This window comes from Eumetopias jubatus, unplaced genomic scaffold, assembly GCF_037043125.1.
Source record: "Eumetopias jubatus isolate StellerSeaLion01/CBP00866 unplaced genomic scaffold, mEumJub1_p1.0 scaffold_14, whole genome shotgun sequence".
In the NCBI taxonomy this organism is placed as follows: Eukaryota; Metazoa; Chordata; class Mammalia; order Carnivora; family Otariidae; genus Eumetopias; species Eumetopias jubatus.
In genome coordinates this window covers 80223419-80240191 of record NW_028274820.1, presented here as the reverse complement: position 1 = coordinate 80240191, position 16773 = coordinate 80223419, and the positions used below count along the sequence as shown (strand labels likewise).

At 38.0% G+C, this 16773-nt stretch overlaps 1 protein-coding gene and 1 non-coding gene across 16 annotated transcripts in view; both read left to right on the top strand.

Annotated features, from left to right (window-relative positions):
- CADPS2 (calcium dependent secretion activator 2) overlaps nt 1-16773 on the top strand; it is a 506725-nt gene that overhangs the window by 424053 nt on the left and 65899 nt on the right. For 14 of the 15 annotated variants that reach the window (XM_028104882.2, XM_028104880.2, XM_028104885.2 and 11 more), the window contains one exon: nt 7668-7824. In XM_028104882.2, coding sequence (XP_027960683.1) covers nt 7668-7824 — 157 coding nt within the window. Of the gene's footprint in view, nt 1-7665; nt 7825-16773 lie in introns of all 15 variants that reach the window. The other variant, XM_088018653.1, reaches the window with a different exon arrangement.
- LOC114210711 (small Cajal body-specific RNA 20) lies at nt 10250-10399 on the top strand. Its single transcript, XR_003609572.1, has one exon.

Below are 16773 nucleotides of genomic sequence, written 5' to 3'. Positions count from 1 at the left end.
AGATTTTGTTGAATTGAAAGAGTTGTAAAAAACTTATGGTTAGTCTGACGGTGGTTTAGGTGTCACCCTCTAGTCTACTGGCCCCTCAAAAGAGCTTACATGTTTCTAGAATATGGCCCGTCAGTGTTACATTGCCTGGTGGTGTGTGTGTGTGTATGTTGGGGCTGGGGGTTGTCCTAGACACTAGACTATCTCCTGAGCTTTCAGGATCATCTACAAAATACAGGATTGCAAACTGATCTTTTCCTGGGGAAAAAAATGAGCGCATACAGCATCCCAAACTCAGATTCACTGTTTTTGCTCATTTATGCAGCCATCCTCTTTTTTGTGGTTGTAAATTATAAATTTTAACTATATGGTGAGGGTAAAAGTAATGAAAAGCCTCTTCCCTCAAAGAAATTAGAAAAGATATAAAGAAATAAGATATTAATAGGTGCTCTTGCAAGAAAAAAATCAGGACATTAACAGTGGTCTGATCTGCAAAACATGATAGATATACAGATGGACAGGTAATGTGCTATATATAGTTAATTAAGAGTCTACATGTGTAAGAGCTGGATCTCTGACCTCCAACCAACCTGGATTCAAATTATTGTTCTGTCACCTGCCACCTATTTGACTTTGGGCAAGTCATTTAATCTCTCTGAGTTTGCTACCATAGAAAATAAGGATAATTATAGCATCTACCTTTCTGGATGGATTGTTTGGAGGGTTAAATAATATAACATATAAAAAGCCTTTAGAACAATACTTGGCACGCAAAACATCTAAACTCACATTATAAGATCTGTATGGATTTCAGCTCATTTCTGTAATTACTGATAATGATTAGTTTTGTTTTTTGTTTTTTTTTACTTTTGTAGATCAAGAGATTTTCATAAGCATTGAATTTTCACAGCAACCCGAGGGGAGGTTAGGACAAGTATTATTATTGCCAGTTTGCAGATGAGGAAATGGAAGTCCACCCAGGGAACGGATTTGCCCAGGAGCACTCAAGTCTCCCCACTAAGTGCAGAAGCTCAGTACTCACTTCCAGTTTCAGGGTGCCTTCTTAGCTGCCGCTGTTTCCAATGACATTCAGAAAACAAACACAGCTTTCAAAGTATTGTCACCTTGCCACGTATATTGTTGTCACTGTATGAGATATTTTTTATTGTTAGAACTTTGGTAGAAGTGGTTTGGCTAAAGGATTATAATCAAGTTTTGTATTTTCCTCTTAATCAAATTAAACATCGCCTTCTGCCTCTGCCATCTCATTTACACTAGTTAGTGGCTTAGCATTAGAGCCAGGATAATTTTAACCCAGATAATCATGACTTGATTGGTGCCCTGCAGATGGCTGCGTTTCTGGTGGAGACCCTGATGCTCTGGGGCCTCTACCATCTCCATGAAGTGGTCCTCAAGGGAGGACATGATACAGCCTCTCCTCTTACTCACAGGGTCCAGGGTGAGATGACTGCCACCCAGGAGGATGGCAAACAAGATGAGGGGATAGGTGTAGAATCCACCCTGTGTTCTCAAGGTAACAGCCTGTGACCCTTGCTTTTTCTTTTCAAAGACTGTGATTGCTCAAAGCTCTCTCTAGTCATCTTTAGGAGAACAATAAGCATTCATCACAGATTGGCTTGCATTCATCAGGAATACAAATTTGACACACAGATATATATATACTTCTGTAAAGCATAATGACAATTTTGAGTTGATGGCAAACTCTTGCCATCCTGAAGCTACTTTTTTTTTTTTTTTTTTTTTTTAAGAAAATTCTCTTCCATTTTATTTCATTCCCCACTGTGGCTTTATCTTCCAAGTTCACTTTAAAAAGAGCTATGGAAATTTTTCCAAGTCTTGAAACAAGCCTGACCTAACATGATTGTTATTTTCTTTATTTTATTTTATATTTATTTATTTATTAGATTTTATTATTTATTTGAGAGAGAATAAGAGCATGAGAGGGGAGAGGGTCTAAGGGAGAAGCAGACTCTCTGCTGAGTGGGGAGCCCAATGCAGGACTCGAGCCTGGGACTCCAGGATCATGACCTGAGCCGAAGGCAGTAGCCTAACCAACTGAGCCAGCCAGGTGCCCCTATTTTCCTAAATTTAATCTTTTGAAAAAACATTGGTTATGAGCTACAAGTGAGACTTTGAAACTGTCTTACTTTGCATTACTGCATTTCTTTTTTTTTTTTTTTTTTAAGAGAGAGCACGAGCAGGGAGGGGCAGAGGGAGAATGAAAGAGAGAAGCTTAAGCAGGCTCCATGCTCAGCATGGAATCCAACATGGGTCTCAGCCCTACAACCCTGCGATCATGACCTGAGCCGAAATCAAGAGTCGGACGCTTACTGCCTGAACTACCCAGGTGCCCCGTGCCACATTTTTACTAGAGTTTCTCTCCTGCTTGACCTAGTATGTCAGGTCAGTCACCGCTGCAGCTCTAAAAGACAAGAGCAAGACATATGTAATGAAATTACACTGTTTTATTTGTTTACTTTTATATTACTTGTCATATACCCATTTTGGTAGATAGTTAAGGATTCAAAGATAGTATTTTGAAAGAGCAATAGCTCATGACATAGCGCATACCATTTCCAATAGTTTTTCACATTTATATATTTGTAGCAGCAAAATTGAAGTCCTAAACATTGAGCCGGGCATTAAATGTCCCTAACTCTAAAGTCTGTTTGTATTCTTCCTGTAGGCAACATTTTCTTATATTGCCATCCATTAATTCATCACATGGGGATGTTTTTTATTAATATATTGAACATTATTCTTGTGATACAAGTTTTTAAGAAAATACCCAATCTGATGGGGTGACTAGATGGCTCAGTTGGTTAAGCGTCTGACTTTGGCTCAGGTCATGGTACCGGGGTCCTGGAATGGAGCCTCGCATCCAGCCCCGTGTCCAGCCCCATGTCCTGCTCCACATCAGGCTCCAAGCTCAGCAGGGTTTCTCCCTCTGCCCCTCCCCCACTTGAGCTCTCTCTTTCTCTCTCTCAAATAAATAAAATCTTAAAAAAAAATACCCAATGTGTTGATATTTTATAATCCTTTTTGTTTTGTGTCTTGACTGTTGTGTGGTTTTAGTGTAATTTACATTTGAAGAAATTAAATGAAGTTTTACAACCATGTATCTCTTAGAAAGTTCTTGAAAGTAAATGTTGACTTCTCTGGCTATACTATGATGAATCCTTTTTTAAGTGATTAATTTTGATTGGAAGAATAATATAAATTTCTATATCACAGAAATGTGAATGTTTTGTAGTTACTTGGTTAAAAAGTTTTAACACCAGCAAAAGATAAATTTTAAAAGGAGAGGAAGGGGGCACCTAACTGGCTCAGTCCATAGAGCATGTGGCTCTTGATCTTGGGGTCGTGAGTTCAAGCCCCATGTTGGGTGTAGAGTTTACTTAATAATAATAAAAAAATGTTAAGGGGGGAAAAGACCTGAAAAAATAATTCACTAAAAACAGTATAGAGCCCTTATACATACGAAAAATGTGTTCAAACTCATTCATAATTAGAGAAATGCAAATTAAAACAAAACTGAGATGGAACAGCCAGAGAAATCCATGTTACTTTTTTGTGTGAGTGTGATAAGAGCACTTAACAGAAGATGTAGCCTCTAAGCAAAATGCCGTTAACTATAGGCCCTATACTGTACAGTAGATCTCTAAGACTTGTTTGTCTCGTATAACCAAATCATTGTGCCCTTTCACTAATACATCCCTGTTTCACACTCCTCCCAGGCATTCAGCCCTCTGAAACCACCTCTCTGCTCCTAGGGATTTGACTGTTTTAGGTTCCTCATTTAAGTGAGGTCATGTAGTGTTTGTCCTTTTGTGTCTGGAGTATTTCACTCAGCATAACATCCTGTAGGCTTAACCATGTTGTTGCAAATGGCATGATTTCCTTCTTCTTTTTTAAGGCTGAAAAATATTCCATTATATATAAATGTCATATTTTCTTTATCCATTCATCTGTTGATGGATATTTAGGTTGCTTCCATGTCTTAGTTATTGTGAATAATGCTGCAATGCAGATATCTCTTTAAGGTTCTGATTTCAACTCCTTCAGATGTAAACTCAGAAGTGGGATTGCTGGATCATATGATACTTCTGTTTTTAATTTTTTGAGAAACCTCCATACTGTTTACCATAGTGGCTGTAGCAGTTTACATTCTCACCAACAGTATACAAGACTTCTCTTTTCTCTACATCTTCAATAAAACTTACCTTTTGGGTTTGGTTTTGTTTGTCTGTTTGTTTGTTTGTTTGTTTATAATAGCCATCCTAATTAGGTGTGAGATGATAGCTCGTTGTGGTTTTGATTTGCATTGGAAAATCAAATTATGATTAATAATGTTGAGGACCTTTTGCGTATAGCTGTTAGCCATTTGTTAGGCTTCTTCAGAGAAATGTCCATTCAGGTCTTTGCCCATCTTTTATTCAGGTTATTTGGGGTTCTCATGCTATTGAGTTGTAGGAGTTTTTTGTACACTTTGGATATTAACCCTTTATTAAACAAACTTTTTGCAAATATTTTCTCCCATTCCATAAGTTGACTTTTCATTTTGTTGATGATTTCCCTTGCCATGCAGAAGCTTTTTAGTTTGTTGTAGTCCTTTTTATGTATTTTTGCTTTTGTTGTCTGTGCATTTCGTGTCAATATTCATATTCATTGGTTAATGGTCCCTTATCTTTTTTATTCCTGTGGCATTGGTTGTGATGTCCTCTCTTTCATTTATGATTTTATTTATTTGCATTTTCTTTTTTTTTAGTCAGAAGTTTTGTTGATATTGTTTATTTTTAAGAAACTTAATTCTTAGTTTCATTGATCTATTGTTTTATAGTCTCTATTTCATTTAAGTTCTAATCTTATTTTCTTTCTTTGCCTAATGTCAGACTAAGTTGGTTCTTTTTCTAGTTTCTTGAGGTGTGACATGACGTGGTAGTTTGAGATCTTTCTTCTTTTTTAATATAGGTGTTTATTGCTATAAACTTCCTTCTTAGTCCTGCTTTTACTGCATCCCACAAATTTTGATATGTTGTGCTTTCATTTTTGTTTGTCTCAAGATATCTTCTGTTTCCCTTAAGTTTCTTCTTTCACCCAGTAGTCTTTTAAGAGTGTCTTGTTTATCTCCATGTATTTGTGAATTTTTCTGTTTTCCTTTTGTTACTGATTTTTAATCTCATTCCACTGCTATTGGAAAAGACACTTGGGATGATTTCAAAAGTTAAGTTTTTTGTGACTTAGCATGTGATCTATCCTCGGTATTGTTCTGTGTGTGCTTGAGAAGAATGTGCAGTCTGCAGCTGCTGGGTGGAATGTTCTATATCTATCAGTTAGATCCATTTGGTCTATAGTGTTATTCAAGTCTGCTTTTTCCTTATTAATTTTCCATCCAGATGAGATCTGTTCGTTATTGAAAGTGTACTATTGAAGTCTCCTCTTGTAATTGTATTGCTTTCTAGTTCTCCTTTCAGATCTGTCAATGTTTATTTTATATATTTAGGTGCTTTGAGGTGGTGTGCATATATATTGTTTTATCTGGCTGGAAAATTGACCCTTTATCATTATGTAGTGACCTGCTTTTTCTCTTATGGCAGTTTTTGACTTAAAGTCTGTTTTGTTGGATGTTAGTATATGCACCCCTGCTCTCTTTTGGTTACCATTTATATGGAATATCTTTTACCATTCCTTCATTTTCAGCCTATGTGTGTCCTTCAATCTAAAGTCTCTCATAAGCATATAGTTGGATCTTGTTGTTTTATTCATTTATTCAGTCTGTGTCTCTTGATTGGGGAGTTTAATTTACATTTACACTTAAAGTAACTATTCTTAGGCAAGGATTTACCTTTTAACTGGACTCCAGACCTTTTAACACTATTTTAAAGTGGTAACAACTTAAATTTAATCACATACAAAAACACACTTTTACTGCCCCCCCACACACATTATGTTATTCATATGAGAATTTACTTCTTCAGTATCGTGTATCCATTAACAAATTGTTCTGATAATAGTCCTTATTAATACTTTTCCCTTTTATGATTAAAAAAAAAAAGCTTTTGTTAACACTCTGCATACTCATGATGAGGGTAATAAAGGTTGAATTGAGACAGTTTTCATCCTTAACTGAAACTCACATCTTGATCAGTTGATATCAGGTCTCACATAGCCCAGCCACATTTATAAAGTGAAGAGTAATCAATCTCTTCACTGTAGGATGGGATTAGTAGAATCAAACATTTTGAAAGTCTGTCCTTGAAGGACTAAGAGAAAAGTATGTTCTAATCTTTACACGAGAACTCTACATTCTTTAACTCCCATTACCATATAATGGCAGTTCTGTTTGCAGTTTGCTCATTAAAGAAGACCTGAGAATGTATCCCCAAAAGCTCAAGCTTAAAATACAAGACCGCCATGTTAAATTTTTTGTTGACATTAGTCCCAGCAAAGGCTCTGGCTGACTGTAAATGTCTTCTCCTATTTATCTAAATATGGATTTCTTAGGAAACTTGGCTCTCTGTTAAAGGTATTTTTAATTAATTGGACCAACTTTTAAAATGTATGCCACATTTAAAATCATACAATTTCCTATATTATAGTTTGCTCCTTTATATAAATCAAATAGATCTGAGGGAAAAAGACACTTAAAACTTTATATTTCAGTATGAGTTATCTGATTTGGATTTGATTTTTCTTTACAAAACCCAAATTCATTCATTACAGTCATGCTTATCTACTTAACAGTTTAGGGAACAATTTGGCAATTTTGTGGTTGGTAGGGTTTATGGGCCAGCTGGCTGGCAGGGACCCCAGGAAGTTGGGCCTGCTGCTAGGTTCCATGGGCACGTGGTGTTGGAGCTCTGATCCATCATCAGACCACATTGTTTTCAAGAACTTTCTAAAAAGTAAATACTATTTTCATTCATCTAAACAGGTTTTTTTAAGACGATTATTGCCATTACCCAAAAGGAATTAGAAAATATCTAGCTGAGTATAAAGTAATAACATATACAGACTTGTCTTTGTAGTGTTTACAGCCTAAATTTAAGAGACAGAAATTAAAATATTCACATATGTAGTCATATATGCAATACCAAGACTTGTGAAATTAAAATGCTGAGCATCAGAGAGACTGTGTAAGACTTGCTAAGACTACCTACCTACCAGAGTACCTAATTTACATTGGAGGGTCTGGAAATCCCTCTCTATCCCTACACTACGGAAGTGTATTTGAGTTTTGGACCTTAGATTTATTTTAAAAAGTACTACAAATAAAAAGTAGCATTTTTTGAAAGAAGAAATTTTACACACAAATTTTAAGTAGGCAAACTTGGCATTAAATGAAATATGAAATCTAAAATAGAATTAAAATGCAAAATGACATGTATTGTTTTACTGTAAAAACACATGTTTAATTTAGAACAGATGAAAAATACATAAAACAAGAAGTTTAGTATCTCATAATTTTAAGCATAACTACTATGATATTTTATGTATTTCTAATATCTTTTTCTGTGAGTAGAAATATTTTAAAATGTGGTATCCTATTCTACAACATTCTACAATGTCATTTTCAGTGACGTTTTCAGGTGGCACAATATTTGTGTGTGTTTCTAAGAAGTAATCTAATTTTGCATTGTTTCTTTATCCTTTTACAGGCATTTGCCTGGTGGCCTGATTTATTGGCAGAGCATGCAGAGAAATTTTGGGCTTTATTCACAGTAGATATGGATACTGCACTGGAGGCCCAACCACAAGACTCCTGGGATAGTTTTCCTCTTTTCCAACTGCTCAATAATTTCCTCAGAAATGACAGTAAGCACTTGCGTTTTCTTTAGTATATGAAATGGGGAGGACGGAGAGAATGTTGTGTGTGTGAATGTGTATTTACAGAGCTCTCGCACTAACTCAGCAAGACTGACATAGATAACAATAGTTATCTCTTTTGCTCAGTCTCCCTGAGTTTTTAAGGCCGGGTTCTGGGGAAAAGCAGTAACATGCCCACTTTGCTCCACTGGCCCTGGAAGTTCCTGTTATTTCTCCCCTCCTGCTGACATAGGCATCTTTCTCTTTGCACCTTGTGAATCAGAAAATCTTCAAAGGTTAGCATTTCTAAAGCACTGGAGAATACTTACGTCTCTGAAAGACATCTTAGAAATGTGTCATTAGTCTGGGAATTCATGCTTTGTTAAGGTTTCTATTTCTATTTTCTATTTTTATTATGCATTCTGATAATATTGTTTGCCTGAGAGGGATTCACTTCCGTAGATGATGGTGTAATATTGCTGTATGGTATGGGTTGTTCTCTCAGTGTTGAGAAATTTAAGAGAATGTAAAGGTCCTCTACTGAGACATTTCCTTCCAATACAATAATAACGTTTACGAATTTTCTGATGCATGGTCTTCTAGCGGCCAGAACAAACCTAGTTTTACATCAGGACTTTATAGGGACATTTCTTAACATACAGATTCCTAGGCCTTTCCTATGATGACTCTCCTTGAAATTTCCCTTCAACCCAGCTTTGGTTACCGCTGACATCCTTTGCTTTAACACTTGCAGTGGTCATAGCGTCACCAGGTACGTATTCTAGACAGTTCTTCCCATTATAGACCAAGGTGACCTCTGTGTCATCCTACCCTCTGGTTCTGACTTGTTCTGCTCAATGGATGGAACAGGCTTCTACTATTGTGTGTTTTCTTCTCCGAGCCATTGCTGACAGGTCATTCAGTTCTTCCTCACATGGTAGGGTTTCTGTGCCCACTACCCTGCTTATCACCTTCCCCTGCCCAGACCTCACTCCATTTCTCAGGATTGCCCTGGAGTGTGGTGCTGTGAAGAACACAGCGCTCACAGTGTGACCCGAGTAACCCAAACCCCCGGGAGAGGTGCCCTTCCCCTGCCCTGTCTTCAGCTCATACTGCTCCAACTCGCCAAGGAACTCGGTCCCCCTTTGATACGTTTCAAACTTGCTGTATTTTAAAACGCCAGAGCTTTTTACTGCTCTCTTCCCCGGCACCACTGCTGTGTGCTTCTAGGTTTAAACTTAAACCCATGTCTTTACGTTTGTCTTTGCTTTTTAAAAAAGTACTTCTTTTGGCTTTGTTCATCACTCCATTATTTCTTACCTTTCTTTGGTTGTTCATCCCTTTGAATCTCTGATAAAACTACTACTGTTTTACTGGGGGTTGGGGGCGGTCCACACTAATATGAAATTTTGTGTAGTGTAGTATTAGAACCTCCCCATGGACATCAGATTTAGGACAGCAGGTTAAGAACCTCTGTCAGAGTAAGAGAGGCATCATTTTTAGTAATTAATAACATGAACTTTGATGCCAGACAGATTCACATGTGTCTCTGCCACTTGCACCTTGACCTTTGACAATAGCTCAACCTCTGTGGACCTTAGGTTCTTCATCTATAAAGGAAGGAAAATATTAGTACCTACAGTGTCATTGGTGGTGAGAATTAATACCATAGTATCTCATGTATAGTAGATACAAAATAAATATTAGTCTGTGAAAATTTCAGTCTTGACTCTTTGAACCAATTTCATCTCCTATCCAGTTTCATTTCCAATGATCCTATTAGAAAGCCAAAGAACTAAGCTCCATTTCCTACTTCAGATTTAACCAGTGTCTACTCTCAAAAGTTGCTAACCCCACACTCAATTATCTGTATGTGAATCATGCATTCTGCAAACGATGACCAGCCAGCTTTTAAGTTGTACTTTGATTCCCTCCTGCCAGCTAGAAGACTTTAAATGACCTTCTCCTTTTCCCAGTCTTTTAGCATCATTTGTTTTCTGCTAAGAAGTTATAACTCAGGTTTAATATTATCTTAAGACAATAAACCTGGACCAAAAATAAATACATATACTGTGCATTAAGTCCCTAACTGAAAGTAAATAAGCATAGGCTTATTTCTAACTGCTTTCTCCATTTGCATGAAAATTCAATAATTGACCATATTTAGATTTATTTAGGAGTTTATTCAAAGATGGGGCATTTATTAATGTTCACAGTCAAACAGTAAAGATGATGAATCATTTAACTTATTCAACAAATCAGAATTTATTTATGGAGAAAACAAGTGTAGACCTCTTAGAAATTTGGGTGGGGGGGGGAACCTCTACTGCAACTCCAATGAATTAGCATCCTTTAATGTTTATTTTTAAGAAGAGCTCTTGCATTGCAAGTGTAAATTTGTGAGAGTTATGTCAACAAGAACGCTAAAATGCAGGGCTTGTCTCTCATGGGGCTCTGTGGGGGGGAGGGTTTGGGGGGAGCTCCCTTTTCTCCTCAGCCAGGGTTGGAGGCCAAGATCAGCCCCCAAGGATCATTGTCAGGGCTGCCATGAACTGGCAGCTTTGTTTTCCTGCCTCAGACATCTGTAGTTGCTGGGAGCCCCCACTTGGTCTATAGCAAGCCTGCTGACCCCACAGCCAGACTAGGGTGTGAAGTGGTAGCACTGGGCATGGAATCTCTGGCTCTCCTTGGATAGTGCCAGGCTCCCATGAGCTGATGCTGGCCTGCATTGCCCCAATAGTAGCCTGACCTCCTGCATGCCCCATAGACAACACCTAACAAACACTCTTAAATGCAGTTCTGCACAGGATTGCCAGGGGTGGGGTGGTGAGGAAGAGCCCGGAGCGGGTGTTGGAGAAGGAGCTCCGTGTGAGCCAGGGCAAGGAGGTCAGCCCTGGTGCCTCAGTCGTTAGGCATCTGCCTTCGGCTCAGGTCATGATCCTGGGGTCCTGGGATTGAGCCCCACATTGAGCTCCCTGCTCCGCGGGAAGCCTGCTTCTCCCTCTCCCACTCCCCCTGCTTGTGTTCCCTCTCTCACTGTGTTTCTCTCTGTCAAATAAATAAATAAAATCTTAAAAAAAAAAGGGGGGGGGTCAGCCCTGACGCTCGGGACAGTGACAGGGGCTGCGCGCCAAGCCCCGCTTCTCAGCCCCTAGCTGTTCGAGCTGGATAGTGGGCGCTCCACACGGCTGTAAGCAGGAAGTTTTCTGTGTTGAAGTGCCTGCTTCCATCAACTGACAAAACAATGTATTAGAAAAGTTTTCAAGTTCTAACAGTTTTTCTTCACTAACCAAAGTTCTGAAATCATCTTATTTTGTTCTAAGAGCAATAAACCACTTTCTGTGGAACTGTGGGGGGAAAAAAACCACTAAAATGAGAACAACAGAAATTTAATTTTTATCTAGACTTGGCGAATATTTAATTCAAAAGAGTTGCATACTCCTTTTCCTGTTTTAAGCCATTTCTGTAACATCGGCTTCTATTAAATGCATAGTGTATCGTTGTATGTTGTTTTGTCACACATGATTCAGTTAAAACATGGAAGCATTTATTACTGATCTCTTTTGAGCAATGTCAGTTTTGGGGTAAGTCTAGATCTTGGCTTTGATTTGGCAATGATTAACAGATTTGAGAAAACATCAATTATTTCAGAGAAAAACAGCTCCTCTATGTACTGAGGTAAATAGAAAAGTTCCCCAGTGCTGTAATTTCCTTTTGGTATCGGGAGTACAAGAGAGTCTGGGGAATTGAAATAGAATATAGTGACTTTCACCTCAAACTCACAAGTTACTATCCAAAGCCAAGACCACTGAGCATCTTAATAGTTGGTAAAACATACCTTTTTTTTTTTTTTTTGCTATTAATATCGCTCTTGATAATAATGAAGAACATTGTTAATAATTCTGTGCTTGTTTTATTAAATTCCTGAAATATTCAGATGGTGATTTACTGAATGCAATCCAAATGTTAAATGTCAATGTATCGCTGCCACCATATTGACCTTTTGGAAAAGCTTTAAGAAAACATAAAACTTGTCTCCCTTTAATCCCGCCTAGAAAGAAAGAGCCTTACATCACTGCCATGGCATGACAGCTTTTACCACATTGACCCAATTAACATTACATCCCAAATTCTAATTAGTTACAACTTTAGCCGGGAGTAATAGAAAGAGACTGCTCTGCAAGTCCCAGTCTTGGAAGGGGAAATATTTTGCTAAATAACAGTGTTTGCTGTTACCTCACATGTGCTGCACAACTAATTATATAGATTTTAAATCGTTGTGATTTATGATAATGTTGCATGCGTATGTCTGCTTGGCCAAAATAAAAATTACTAACACATCTCCCAGTAGTTGGGGGTATTAGTTAGAATTTTTACTTTATTTGTGCCTTGAAAACTTGGTAACTGTGTTGTTTGGGGTTTTGTCTTTCAATGAATAATTCAGATGTCTCCACTGGTTGTTTACCATCTTTCTTTTATTAAAATCTTGATGCTTTGATATTTTAAAATAGGTGCTTATCTTTTGGAAAGTGGACAGGATTTTTTTTTTTAAAGGACTTTATTTATTTATTTGACAGAGACATAGCGAGAGAGGGAACACAAGCAGGGGGAGTGGGAGAGGGAGAAGCGGGCTTCCCGCTGAGCAGGGAGCCCGACGCAGGGCTCCATCCAAGGACTCTGGGATCATGACCTGAGCCAAAGGCAGACGCTAAACGACTGAGCCACCCAGGTGTCCCTGTGGACAGGATTTTTGACAAAGCTCTTCATTTTTCCAGCTGAGGAAACTAAATCCCTAAGAGGCGATGTGCCTGGGCAGGATCTTGCTGATGGGGATCACCAACAGGGTGCTCACTTGGTGGTCTCCAGTTCAGTCTGGGTCTGCACTAACAAAAGCAGATTCTGGGGCATTTATAGAATAATACATTCTTTAAAGGAAGATAGGAAATTCCTTGAAGTTTTATTTTTACCTTAGAAAATTCTCAGAAGGTCCTTGAGTTGTGGGGGCAGGGGAAGAGAGTTGGTTAAAGGGTACAGAACAAACCGGAGAATGGTATATGTTGTCCTTTCACGTACGTTATGAAACATCCATGATGAGAATGCCAGGGACTAAACTAATGAGTGGGGGAAAAGATTCAGGACAGCAAATTCAGTTTTTATTTTAAGGAGAAGAAAATTCTGCGGGGGGCATGCATCTTGCCTTAGAGTTGGGCATGATTAGGGAAAGTCTTAGCCTTAAGAACCAGTCCTTGGAGATGAAATGTGGTGTCTCCTCAAGGGAAGAGTACAAGCTGCACCATAATTTTAGCAACTGTCACCAATCTCCCGCCCCTCACAGACTTACCCACTGATTCCCAGAGCAGGACTGATGATGAAAACAAACTCCGGCTCCTTCATTTCTGTCCAGAAAAGACTGGGCTCCTGCTTGTCCCTCCAACCTACCTCCGTCCACCCTGATCCACTTCCCCCCAACTAAAAAGATAATTAAATGGGTAATCACTTTAAATGGTATCTAAGGAAACAGTCTTGAGAAAGAGATGTATTAAAATTGAGGGAAAATAAATGTTTTCATAGTGAAGCAATTAGCATGATAGTTAAATGATGCTGTGCGACTGACTGTAAAGCTGGTACAAATAGATTCTCCCCTTGCATGCTATCTTCCACAATTGTCTTGTCGATAATAGATATGGCAAGTGACCGCTTCTGACAAACGAAAGCCATCTGCAAATGGCACAAATCATTTCTTTCAGCACTACTGAAAGGCAAACCCTTGGAGCTAGTCACCTTTTAATCTGTGGATATGTTAGCAAGTGGCAAATGACCATTCTTTTGGGAACAGATTCCCAAGTGAAAAATACCACGATGCTTCTTCTTTAATTAACAGCCTTTTCACATTGCTAGCACATTAAAGCCATCCTGAAGAACACCCGTGCTTATATAATCAATGTCACAGAGTCTCTGCCTAAACGAATAATAAATGTTCAGGCTCTACACTAAGTGAAAACCTATTCTCCAAGACTTTCACCTTCATAAAGATGGGCTCATAAAAATCGAAAAAAGAAAAATTGGAATGTGGTCTCATGAGGATAAAAAGGCTAGTGTTAATAATTAACAAGGAGAGTGAAGTGGAGTCAAATTAGCCATAATAGAGCCCAGAGTGACTGGCAAAGTCACCTCTCATTATCAAAAAACTCATTAAGAAATGAAGAAGTGGAAATCCCGCTGGGTTATTCTCACACTTAGGCTGTATCAGAGATTATTTTTCAGATTTCTTTCAAATGAAGAACTGTTAGGTCACCATATTGCGTATGAGGTTAATCTTCAAGCTTTGAAATATGAAGGGCTGACACCTGCGTGTTATTCTACCTCAAGCACTTAAATAAGCTGTGCACCTGAAATTCACGAATTGGTGTTTATAGATACATCTGTACATACATCTACTAGGAACAATGCAGAATGGATGTAACTTCTAGACTATAGCAGCGCTGTGTACCAGCCTAGTTTTATAGATAGGCACTTTTATAAATGATGAGATGACCACTAAAATGTGAAAATTTATTTAATTTCAATGTCCAGAGTGGACTGAATTCAAAATTATATGTCAGAATTTGTTTTGCCAGAGAGTATAGTAAATATAAAAACAAGGAGTCACTAGCTTTTTCTTTTTAGTTGAGTTCCACCGTGTTGCTCTGCATTCTTTACTACACGTAGACATTTTAAATTCTTAGTCTACTTTTTATATTTTCGTAGAACTTAATGCCTTCAAGAAAATAACCTGCTGTAAAAGGCCTGTGTGTCCTTCACAGTAGATTGGCAGAAACCTCTGTAAGTCCTAAAGGCCATGAGCATCAAGAACCCTGCATTTGAGGGCTGTTGATCACATTACAGCCATTCTCAACTGTTTGCATCATCTAGAACAAGCATTTTGGAACATAATCCCAATCAGAAGGTTGTACATAACTGGACTAAAATTATAGACTTTTCCCTTTGGCTTTTATATTAATCTCATAAAAGACAGCATGAGAACTACAGGACTGTGAGACTTCTTTATCTTTACCCTAAGCCTTGGTTAATGTTGATATTGTTTTTTTCCTGAATTAATCCTGCAAGAAACAGGTGCTCAATGCCTAAAATTTATAAATTCCAGTCACCTTGCAGAAACATGGATTAAAAACAGTTCTGGCCCTTGAAAAGCATATCATCTAGTAGGGCATATGGACATATATACCCTACTCACCATAATGCAATAGTTTATAAAAATATAACTCAATTATATGTACTGTACTATGGCATTTTTAATTATAGTTTTAAACTCGGATTTGTTGGATTTGGAGTTGTTGTCCGAAATATAGGAAACATTGCAACACCAGGGTTCTCACTCCTTTGGTAGGTAGGTAGGTAGATAATTTTTAACAAGTGTACCAAGGGGAAAGGAAGAATTGGATGTGGTTTTAGGAGATTGTTATGCTAATAAATGTACAAATTAAATATTACCAAACTATATAAATTTACATATCAAAGTTTTAAGTAAAAGGAAAATAAAACCCAATGAATTTCCTATTCTACTTACAAAGCACACTTTCAAAGTTTCCTTTAGGCAGTGGATTTTTGTTGGTATTTATTCAGTAAACACACATGTATTGAGTTCCTAAATAACGTGCCAGATTCTTGGCTGGGTGCTACTCCTAGATCTCCGGGGATTTTTTTGTTTGTGTGTGTGTATTTTCTTCCTTTTACATAAGTCTGTTCTAGGCTGCAGTCCTCCTGACTTTTCTACTGAAGCCCATGTTCATATTTTCAGTGGTAGAGATCCTCATTATATGCATTTGTCAACATGGAGAGTGGCCTACTAATTTTATATCTTAGTCCAGTGGGCTTTCATTGTGCAAGATCCCTACAGTTTGTAGTCCCTTGAATAATTGTTTTATGGCCAAGTCTTATTTTTATTACGGTCAGTGTTGTTTGTTTTGCTGGTCATGAATTACTCGTTTCTTCCGAAATGCCTATTTAGAATTTTAGTGGGGGAAGTCATTCTTCCTAGTAATCCATTAATGCTGACTAATTGGAAGGGAGTGGCACAATATAAAATTGGGTTACATGGACCCAGGAGTCAACAGCATATTTTTACCCTAAAAAGAATACAGGAACTCTTTTATCTGTTTATTCTTCATTTATCCAGTGATTATTATCTCAGTAATTGTTAATTGGATCATAGTTTAAATTCTCAGTTAAAATCTTCCTATTAAAAGCTAATGACAGGGGCACCTGGGTGGCTCAGTCGTTAAGCATCTGCCTTCGGCTCAGGTCTTGATCCCAGAGTCCTGGGATCGAGCCCCGCATGGGGCTCCCTGCTCTGCGGGAAGTCTGCTTCTCCCTCTCCCACTCCCCCTGCTTGTGTTCCCTCTCTTGCTGTGTCTCTCTCTGTCAAATAAATAAAAATCTTTTAAAAATAAATAAATAAATAATAAAAGCTTATGACAAGTACTTTTGTAAATGTAAGACTCTTTTTGGTATGTAAATAATCAACACTAATTTATTAAATATTGGGATGCTCAAAATAATTGGGCACATCTGCATCCCTAGTTTACCTTTTATTTAAGCCTTTTTGTTTCTTTTGCCATTTCTAATTGTACTGTTAGGCTTGATGTCATTGATGCTTCATTATTTTCTGACAAGGTGATACTTGGAAACGTGGCATCTTTGGGGGAAAAAAGATGATTTAACAAAGTAGATGCTGGTCCTTCACTTACATTCTTGTAACCGCTCTTTTAGACTCCTGAGCTGTCCTTTCTACTTCCACACCTCAGATATAATGTCAGAAGCTTTCTTGGATAAGGCCATACTGAGAACTTGCCTCTTCCAATGAGCTGTTAGAATGGGTGCCTTGGAGAGGCTTGATTTGGACAGGCGGCAGCCCCATATAACAATCTATCCTTACTAAACCAGATGGAGAAGATAGAA